General features: G+C 41.6%; 1 protein-coding gene across 1 annotated transcript; it reads right to left on the bottom strand.

The window, feature by feature from the left end:
* Nucleotides 1-833: 833 nt before the first annotated feature.
* Nucleotides 834-10,284, bottom strand: Arpc5 (actin related protein 2/3 complex subunit 5). Its single transcript, XM_051185987.1, has 4 exons — nucleotides 9,966-10,284; nucleotides 7,914-7,986; nucleotides 4,853-5,029; nucleotides 834-2,177 (listed from the first exon to the last, which is right to left on the bottom strand). The coding sequence occupies exons 1-4, from the start codon at nucleotides 10,106-10,108 to the stop codon at nucleotides 2,115-2,117; spliced, it is 456 nt and encodes a 151-aa protein (XP_051041944.1). The 5' UTR covers nucleotides 10,109-10,284; the 3' UTR covers nucleotides 834-2,114.
* Between the last annotated feature and the right edge of the window lie 465 nt (nucleotides 10,285-10,749).

Raw genomic sequence — 10,749 nt, 5'->3', positions numbered from 1 at the left:
TGGAGGTGGGGACAGGAAGGTCCCGAGTGGTTTGCTAGTCAGGGAAGCCACTGGTAATCTCTAGGTTCAGTGACTCAAAAAATAAAGTGAAAGAAAAGACACCTGATACTGTCCTCTGGCCTCCACACACACTGGCTGCCACATGGGCAACCAAGAGCCACTTGTGTGTAAAGTACTGGTTGGCACTTACCTACTTTACTATCTACCAGTGCCAGTCAGTATGACCTAGACAGACACACTTGTGGTGCCCACGGTCCTCAGTTGGTACCACCTTCATTCAATCCTACTCTGTGATTTTACTACTTCTACTTGGTAGAGCTGACAGGCTGACAGATTTTTACCATATCCACTCCCGTGAATATAAAACATGGATTACAGCGTTTGTCCTCCCTCCACCCCTATGAGTTAGGTCACAGAAATAGGATGCACACGCTCCCTCTTATCTCTAAAGTGGTTGTGCTATGCCTGCTTAAAGACTTCCAGTGTTCACCGCTTACCCTGAGAGAAGCAGGAATTTAGCCAGGTGAGGCTGAAAAGCAGAGCGGCTGAGAAGACAGGTTCGACAAATAGGTCTGAGGTCACAAGGGAAAGCATGAAAGCTAAGAGTGACTTTTGCAGCTACAAGACTTTGGGCCACTGGGTCTGACAGGTCCCCCTGGCACCGAGGGCTAGTCACACAGTGACCTCAGCAATGCTGACATCACTAGTGGCTCTTCTCTGCACCTGTCCCTATCAAGGAGCTTGCTTTGTACATCCTCTTAATACGGCAGCAGCACAGAACACCCTTCTCCTTAACTAACGAGATTTACAAGTATTCAATCAAGAAGCAGGAATTATTCAACACTGACATTTTATTTTCTGAAGTTTATCATAATTTTACAAAACAGAACAAAAGAGCAGGTATCAAAAACAGCAGTTTATAGAATTTCTGCAATGGTTCCCACCTCAGTCAGTGACTCTGGAATTGGCATCTTATGCAAACACTAACCAGGCTGACTCCCTCTTGGCCATGTGCATTCACGTGATTGCTTTTGGAACTACTTCATAATAACTTTTTACAAGCACCGGTCATTTTTTTGAGAACCAATTTGGTTTGTCCAAGAAAGTAAACACATTTTATTTATTTTTTTCACTGTGTGACATTTTCTTCCTTATAAAACACTGAGCAGAAACACAGAATATGTATTTGTTTGGATCAGAACCAAATTTTCTGAGAGTCCCCATTACCTGAAGAACACTGAAGACTTCACTGGGCATATGAAATGTTACAGTGAATACTTATGTAAATGTCTAAGGCAGCTACCTTATTTCTGAAGAAAGTAGTATTTTATTCAGAGGCTGCTAGAGTTTGAATTCCATCAGTTTCAATGTCCTTTCTCTGACTGAGGGTACTTTCCCTAGACAGCCTTATTACCAGAAGGAAAATGTGATGTTTGTGCCAAAGAGACACTTGTATTTTGTAAATACGTTTATACAGAGCAAGACTCCTTGCTCTGGACCCTGGGTAACCACAAAGAGATTGAGGCCATGATAACTGGATGCTAACAGGAAGTAGCACACTTACACTCACAGCATCATCTGGAGGCAAGCAGAAATAAGAAATAAACTGGAAATTGGCAGTGGGGCTCACCGCTACTTGCTATGAAAACACATTTTGCTTAAATAAGGGAAGTATGGTCCAGTTTTGCAATGTTGATAGCTGCCAGTCTCTCATTTTAAAAATAAAGATCACTTCCTGACTAGCAATGAGTTAGGAAACTGGCCTCAAATTTGATCAGATCTCTCAGTATTGGTTAAAAATAAAGTAAAACCCTTAAACCAGACAAAGATTTAAAAAATTGCACAATCTACTTGAATATAAATTACAGAATGGTATACATATTATTGACATGGTTGTGAAAAGGATCAAACACCCCCACTGAAACAAAATTTTCTCCACATTATCTTAATTTTCATTAAGGAAACTGACATGTAGTTTTCTTTATAGGTATGAAAAGGAAGCAAGGCAAAGCCGAGAGAAAGATGCTACCCACAGGGCAGCGGTGCCATTTGGTTGTTTTGGTCTTTGTACCAGCAACTCCCATTCCTGGGAGAGATGTCCAGTTCCAGCTGGACTACACAGTTTTTCTTGCAGTCAAAACACGAACGATGGACCCTACCCCTCCAGCAGCAAGTGCCTAAAACAAACCAAACACACAGAAAGGGTAATGAAGGGTCAAGTCTCAGATTAGGCATTCATTCCTTAGCATCTATTACGTCCCAGGCAGTGCTCAGTATGAGAGAAATAGACTAGAGCATAATAGAAAACACACCAAGGGTTCCTGCCCCTGTGAACTTACTTCCAAATATACACTGGTCACTATTCTAGCACACTGTGTCTAAATAATGTTTAAAGATGTCTGCAGCACAATGCACCTGACTAAAACAGGTTCAAATATAAATTCTGGACATTCTCCATCTCCCACCCTCATCATGGTTAGGAAGAACCTTAAGTCAGGACAAGTCACCCCAACTTGCTCTTAGTTTGCAGGTTTTCCTCCTAAGGTAAGAAGGTATTACTTAAGAGCTGATGATCTCTAACTCTAAACTTAAATAATTGAGAGTCATGATTAAATATCAGCAATTGGAAATTCTGGTTTACTTGTATTGAAAAAATATTTTGAGTATCATTATGAATTGTGGGGATATGAAAGTGAACAAACATCCTTTGGTCTACACAGAATTTTAGTATCATGTATGAAGTGGTGTGAGTTATCTTAGGGTGCTACAAAAGCAGAGAAAGGGGATATACCTAACCTGACAGCAAAAGATATTAGGGAAACTGACAGACTGATACCTGAAAACAGTGTGGAGGTAGGGTGTATTCAGGGAAAAGACACATATAGCCTAAGGGAGAGTGATATTGGCCATCAACAGACAGCGTTCCAGTGGCTGGGTAGAGAACAGACTGGTGCGAGATGAAACTGGAGGCAAGCCAGTTAGGCTGCTATGGCAGCCATCTTGAGATGCTGGGAAGGGTACATTAGAGACCAGTGGCATCAACAGAGACCTGTGCATTGACAGGCCTGAGCAGTACTGAGAAAGTCAACTCTCGAGAGGAGACTGGGAAAAAACAGACTTAACACATGGGCCACTTTCTCACCTCTAATAGTTTTTCTTTCTAACATTCTTTTGACGATTACTTGAGTTAATATATTTATAAACATCTCAGAAGAATGTTTGGACTATAACAAATTCCCAATCAATGTCACTGTGACCCTGAGGCTATATGGGACTTATGTCAATTGGGCTTTAGAGGTGGTTCTTCAGCTGCAAACTGAAGACAAAGACATGCACACACATCAGAGCTAGTGAGAAAGAAATGAAATGTAAACAAGTACAGAATCTACCAAAGAGTCCCAAGAAAATGACCGTACAAATTACTGCACGAGTTCCCTTCAGTGAAAGGGTGCACTAATGTTAGGATGGACACTGTACTGGAACACTGTGAGGAATGTTATTCATAAATATTAGCTCTTCTGTAGTGTATGAAAGATAAAGGGACTTAACTGAAGCTTTTAGTTTTATCTTATATGTGTGTTTTCACTCAGACTTGAGACTTGGGGGACTGAGGAGATGGTTTACAATGTTCAAAGTGCCTCTTTGCAAGCCTGGCATGCTAAGCTGGATCTCCACAAAAAGTCATGGTTAGCATCTGGAATCCCAGCATCTCTATGGGGAGATGTGGACAGCTTTTATGCCAGCTAAACTTGAAGCGTATAGCACAGTAGAGGAAACAGGAGGAACCCTGTCCAAACAAGGTGGAAAGAGAGGAGCCCCTTGAGTTCTGAGAATTCTAAGAATCTTAGAAAATATGCAGCCCTTTATCTGTTTTTTTTTTTAATGCTATTGTTTATATTTTTATCATCATAAGATCTAGGAATGAAAGATTACCTAAAATTACACTTGTTTGGTGTGCATGTGTATGGGTACAATGTGTGTGTGTGTAGGTAGCCGTTCCTTCTGTCCACCATGTGGGTTCCGGGAACCCACAAGTGAACTCAGGTTGACAGACTTGGCGGAAGAAGATTTTACCTGGTTCATCTATCTATTGACTTCTTACACAGAACTAACACTAATTTCTTTTCCTCTCCGAGACAAAGCCTCTTAATATAGCGTGTCATTCATTAGGTAGACCAGGTTGGTCTGGCATGCCTTTCTCTAGAGTGCAGGATTACAGGCATGCACTACCATGCATGGCCAATAACAATCCCTGAAAACAAAACAAAACAAAGCACAAATACAGTGTTGAGGATCAAACTTTGGGAATGTTAGGCAAGCACTCTAACCTTTCTCCATGGTTCTTGGCAATGTCTAGTAACTTTCTATTCCTTTGAGCTTGCCTATTTCATATAAAGAGAAATACCAAGTATTTGTTCTTTTGTATCTGATTTTCAGTTAGTACAACATGTTCTAGATTCATCTATATTGTAGCATGTATAAAAACTCCATCCCATTTCATAGATGAATAACATTCCACTGTTTGTATGTACCACACATTAATCCTTTCATTTTTAGGTTATTTTTGAATGGTATAAAAGAATTCTTGATTTCCACGATTTTCTTTTGAAATTTTCTTGGGATTCATACTTTAAGTACATAATCATGTATATACTGAACATATGCAAATAAATATGCAATGCAAATCAGAAGCTCTTAAGACCAAGGCTGGTAAGCAAATGTGAATTTTTCATCTTCATGCATTTCATTTGTACTAATAAAGAAACACAATCATGTTTTGTTTTCCAGGTGACAAGGTCTTATTCTCTACTATAAAGGATCCAGGTATAAGGACTTGTAGTTTGTAACTTACCTTTTCATGCCACTGTAGTAACATTGCACTGCTATTGTCAGAGGGGCTCTCAAAGCCTTTATAAATATACTTCATTAGGAGGTCCACACCATTCTTATCCAGAGACTGAACAGCCTTTTCAATATCATTAGCTTTAAAAGAGATGAGCACTTTCAAGACAATGCTGCCTGCCCGGTCCTGAGGGTAAATAACAAAACATTTAGACATGTGTATGCTGGGAACACGATTTTAGAAAGGCCACACTGGAGTGAAATTTGAAGGATGATTTGGAAGATGTGAAAGAAAGCTCCTTGGGAATATGGTCAGGGTTTAGATAATAAAGAACAAGTGCTGTTAGCGTGGGTTTCAGAGTGTTCAGAATGTTCGAAAGACCTGATGTGACAGAGATGAGTGGTGGGAGAAGCAGCTGAGGGAGTGAGAGAACATGACAGGCGAGGACACATCACAGGAGGGCCTGCAGGCCAACTGCAATGGCTCTGGTTTTACGCTAAAACAAGACAGTTTTAAGAGCAGAAGCACAATCTGATTCTCATTTTTGGCATCTCTGCCTAGAACAGCAATGACGGCGGGAGTAAGACAGAAGCAGGACATCCACTAGGGGCAACTCCAAGAACACAGGGTCGTCCTGGCTGCCATGATAGTAGAGGCGGAAAGAAGGGAGCCCATTCTGTTCGTTTGCTGTTTTTGAGGTAGGGTCTCACTGTGTAGCCTGGAACTTACTATGTAGACCCGACTGGTCTCAAAGTCACAGAGATCTGCCTGCTTCTGCCTCCCAAGTGCTTGGATTATAGCTGCCATGGTGGTAGAGGTGGTAAGAAGAAAATTCATTTTGTTTGTTTTTGAGACAGGGTCTCACTGTGTAGCCCTGGCTGTCCCAGAACTCTTTCTGTAGACCAGGCTGGCCTTGAACTCTGCCTGCCTCTGCCTCCTGAGTGCTGGGATAAAGCACTGGGATAAAGAACTGAAGGGAGAAGTGGAGATTTACTAATAGATTGATGGGAAAAATTAACAATCTATTATATCATTTAAAGACTTAAAAAACTCCCAATGAAAGAAGGAAACGGATTTATACAATTCTATCTTGTTTTTCTTTTTTTTTCGTGACATTTAACTTTTTATTATCAATTTATTATTCTCACTTTCACAAAACAACATAAGGTACAAGCATAGCATATAGCTGTAAAGATCAAACTTCTCTACATTTTTCTTAAGTAAATAATGCCTGCCATAAGCAAATAATGTTTTATTATAACTAAAGACATACATTAATTCTGCTGGGAGTTTTTCTTTTTTTTAAAGATTTATTTGGTATGTATATAGTGTTCTGCCTGCATATCTGCCTGCAGGCCAGAACTCATTACAGATGGCCGTGAGCCACCATGTGGTTGCTGGGAATTGAACTCAGGACCTCTGGAAGAACATCCAGTGCTCTTAACCTCTGAGCCATCTCTCTAGCCCTGCACTATCTTCCAAAAGTGGTATTTTCTTAAAAGCTCCTGTTTAAAACCATACAAAACTTTTTTAAGTTTCCCAGCTACAGACATCAGGTCCATTTATTCTCATTTCTAAACTTTCCCTCTGGTAAAGCCTGTTCCAGAAGCAAAGGCATCTCTTTATACATTGTCTAAGCAGAGGAAACACTTAAATCAACCCTTTCTACAATTCATTTCTCTTGCATGGCTATGGGCAGGATTTTACAAAACATTTCTACTACCAATGTCATCTTCAGATTAAAGACTGCAATTTCTCTATTTAGAAAATATCTTTGTATCTAGAGCTATAACCTCCCACCCAAAATCTGTAATTGAAAAAAAACAAAACAAAACCCCCAAAAAAACCAAACATAAGGGGTAAAACAGAAATTTTAATGATCTAAGAGCTTTTTACATACAAAGTTTTGTTGCCTTGATAATCACTATGCATTTACCTATATTAGTATCAATTGAAGTTCTTGAGGTCCCAAGATGTAGACCTGCAGATATAGGGCTTTGGTTAGCCTGCATTTTAAACAATAGACAACAAAGTTCTGTAAGAATTAGTTAAGGACTAATGCAGGGACGGAAATTGCAAAGTTCTTCTAAGGATTTGGCAGTACTTTGTATGTCAAAAGCCTTAAAAAAATGTTAGTTTTGATCTAGCATGTGTCTTCTAGGAATTTTATTGACAGAATTAAGATTTACCTAAGGTTACTCATTTTAGCAGGACAAACTAGGCAATCTAATATATAATAAAAGAGATTGGGTGTATATAGAATTTACATAATTGTATATTACAGTTAAAATGCTTTACAAATAATTTTTTTCAAAAAAATTATTTTATATGCATTGGTATGAAGGTGTCAGATCCCCTGGAGCTGGAGTTATAGACAGTTGTGAGCTGCCATGTGGGTGCTGGGAATTGAACCTGGGTCCTCTGGAAGAGCAGCCAGTGCTCTTAACCTACTGAGCCATCTCTCCAGCACCTAGAAATAATCTTATTGCTAAAGAAAGAAGTTTGTGAAATAATCTTATTGCTAAAGAAGTTTGTGCACATTTCTATACAGTTGAACTGTAAGATTTTGTCCTTTTTTTTTTTTTTAAAAAAAAGAATACAAACTCTTATAGAAACTTTTCAAATATGCAGCAATATCAAAGGCAGTAACTGACCCAAGGAAGCTACATGGTGATCATCTTTTTATGCTCATCATCATGCTTTTGCCTTCTATAATACTTAATTTTACCATAATTAACAGAAATGATGTCTCCATCCTTTAAATTGACTGTTCTACACCACATTATCCTAACTTTACATTTCACTATTTTCTGTGAGACGATTTTACTTATCAAGAATTTCCTTTAAAAAAAAAAAAAAAAAGAATTTCCTTTTAAACTGGATGTGGTGGCATATGCCTTTAATCCCAGCGAAGGCAGGAGATCTCTATGAGTTTTAGGCAAGGTTATACATCCAGACTCAATCTCAAAGAACAAAAACAAAACAAAAAATTCACATAGTAAATTCTTGTGTCAAGGACTTCGATAACAGTGAGATACCACAGAGACCAACGCTATAGCCAGCGACTCACCTTCACTGCCTGACTCTTTGTGTTGATAGGTGGGTTCTTAAGAGCCGCTTGGAGCGCAGCTGTCATGTTTCCTGTATTGCCAGTTAAGGGGATAACAACAAAGGACAGCCCCGTTCTACAGGATTATTGGTTCTTAACACTTGACTTTCTATAGCAACAAAAAATTACTATGGTTACTATGTTAGATATTGGAAACTATTTATTTCCATATGTCAATTAAAGGTTAAAATCAGTTAAGAGAACATAGGATTTTTTTTTTTTTAAAAACAAAGCTATCTTGACCTTGGTCCCAGCAAAGAAATTATACTTTCAGTGAAATGCATACAACTGTCTAGATAGGTATTCAAAAACCTTAAAATGTAAATCAGAATTATTAGGTCACCAACTGAAGCAGACTACAAACCAACTCCAACAAACAAAGCACCAACAAAGTATGCCATCTTGTTTGCGTGTAATTCTTATCAGAAAACAACCCTAAACTTTATATTGAAACTACGTTGTATATAAACTTAAATGCTGACTGATTACTCTGGCAATCAGAGTTGATGAACAAGATTAGGGAAGCTGTAAAAATCCACATGACCTGTAGGTGGCAGCTTACTTTTTTTCCTTACAGGTTACTCGAAACTGGGCTGGGCCATCCATACCTATTCAATCAGGCTCTGAAGCACTAGTGAGTTAGCAAGCATGGGAAAGCCAATCAGACTGTTAGAATAGGCAGTCATTTCCCTAAATGGAAAACCACAGTCAATTGTTCCTCCATCTGTAGTACCCAACCAAAACTGTATCTCCTAGATATAACGAAAAATTGTATCTTTATATTTTAAGATGGACTGACAAGTAGACTCAACTGATAATGGATACAGAAGTAGGAGTCTCGAGAAATTACCTAAAATATTATTTTAATAAAATATCACATACCCATCATAAAGTTTTTTTTTTTTCAAAGAGTAATGCTCACCACTTCTATGGGAAAGGTCTAACAAAAATTATCTACAGTCGATAGATAAAATTATCTACAGCCTACTCTCATACTCTCAAGGCTGCATGGTTTTCTAAAGAACACTTTTTTTTTTTTTAAAGAAAAAAAAATACCAACCCAAGTATTTAAATAAATACTCAAATTAGTCTCAACTGATGCCAAAGTTGTGGTAATGAAAGTTAAGCCTATATGGCATATGTATATTCAATGTTGTAGTTATCACTAAATATTTTTGTTCACTTATTTATTGCTTCATTATAATCTAGTAAAAAATTGATGAGGAAAGAGCTATATGATGAGACTTAACGAGTGGAGTTTTCTAAAGGTACAATTTGGGTTTTTGCAACATTTCTATTTTTCTAAGAGATCGATGCAAATGAATGTCAGAGTTATAAATATTCAGATATGCAAACCAAGGAATCAGGAACTGACAGCCATATTTTAACTAGAATGGAAACAATTTCAGAAAAAACGATTTTGGTTTATAGAACTGACTCCTCCTGTTTTATTCACTGGGGTTCATCTTAAATATTTCCAAGGATTCTCCACATGCATTCCCTATCCTCTTCCTATTGGCTTTTTCTTAGCAGATAAAGGCTCCAAGCTTTAACTGGAAATTTTGGAGAAGAAAACTCCCATCGCCCTTTGAGTGAATTATGTGCAACCTCGCCAAATCCTTTTCCCTAACAGTGATGATGATGATGAAAAAACCCATGGACTGAATGTACCGAGGGCCTTAATTTGCGAACCGCTTTCTCTCTCCTGGCTAGGAATTAACTATCTCATCGCTCCGCGAACCACACACCCGACATAGAACCTGACTTCAAGCGGGACCCCGGTGTCCCCACCAGGCAGGAATTTCGGGAACTCAGGTGCCCACTCGGGCGCCGGCCGGTCCCCCGCGAGGGCGCGGCCGCTGGGGCGGCGCACCTGAGGAATCCGGGCGCCCACAAGTTCGCGAGCACGGCCCCGGAGTTCCTGTCCTCCATCCCCACCCAGAGCCGGGCCAGCGCAGCCGGCCGCGTGCCACGCGTCCCCACGGCCCCCGGCTGCCGCGAGAGCAAGGATATTGCCGCAGGCATGAGTCCACCTCGCCCTCGTCGGGCCCGGCCTGGCCATCGCCGCCATCCTCCTCGTCCACGAACTTGTTCTCATCATATTCGTCCACGTCCACCTTCCGGAAGCGGGCCGACGACACCGTGTTCTTCGACATCCCGGATCGCGACGCGACGCTGGCCTCCCCTGCGCGGTGCCTCTTGGCTTTTGCGAGCCCACCCCGGCGACACTCACTTCCCTCTTCCGCTCTGGGGCGTCGCCGGTAGCCGCCGCTTGCTCGCTTCTGGGCCTGCGCGCTAGCCTGGCGCGGCTTCCTCCTCAGCCTCCGGCTCTCCTTCAGCCCCCGCCCCGCCCCCGCGTCCCCGGGGAAGCGCGCGTCGGCCAGGGAGCGCGCGGGACGCGCCGCGCACGCGCGGACCCGATGCAGGAAAGGGGGCGGGGCCGATGAAGGAGGCGGGGGCGGCGGGCGGACGGAAAGCTGGCTGAGGCGGTGCGGAGACGCGATTGGCCGCCGGGGGAAGCGTCACGTGACACCCGGGAGGTTCCCATAGAAACGCTTTTCTGCGGTCCAGCCTAGCGGGGGTCTCGGGTTGGAGGCTATGGGCACCTGCGGCGCGTGGCCTGCCGCTGCCGCCGCCGCTGTCGGTGCCAGAGGCTTGTTGTTGGGGTCCGGTGTGAGGTCTGCGTGACCGGACTCGGGCGTGGGGTGGGATGGACTGGCTGCAGGACCTAGTCCCCTGCAGTCAGCAGGAGCATGAGGCGGAGTGATGCCCAGCTGGGCGCCCAGCACAGAACTAG

This window comes from Phodopus roborovskii, unplaced genomic scaffold (assembly GCF_943737965.1).
Source record: "Phodopus roborovskii unplaced genomic scaffold, PHOROB, whole genome shotgun sequence".
In the NCBI taxonomy this organism is placed as follows: Eukaryota; Metazoa; Chordata; class Mammalia; order Rodentia; family Cricetidae; genus Phodopus; species Phodopus roborovskii.
This window is presented reverse-complemented; position numbering and strand designations above follow the sequence as displayed.

Excerpts from the sequence above, each read along its gene's own strand:
- Arpc5 (XM_051185987.1), bottom strand. The coding sequence starts at position 10,108 with ATGTCGAAGAACACGGTGTCGTCGGCCCGCTTCCGGAAGGTGGACGTG. Across the intron at positions 7,987-9,965 it reads GTGGACTCATGCCTGCGGCA|AGGAAACATGACAGCTGCGC; the intron begins ATATCCTTGCTC and ends AACTGGCAATAC. Across the intron at positions 2,178-4,852 it reads TACTACAGTGGCATGAAAAG|GCACTTGCTGCTGGAGGGGT; the intron begins GTAAGTTACAAA and ends GGTTTGTTTTAG.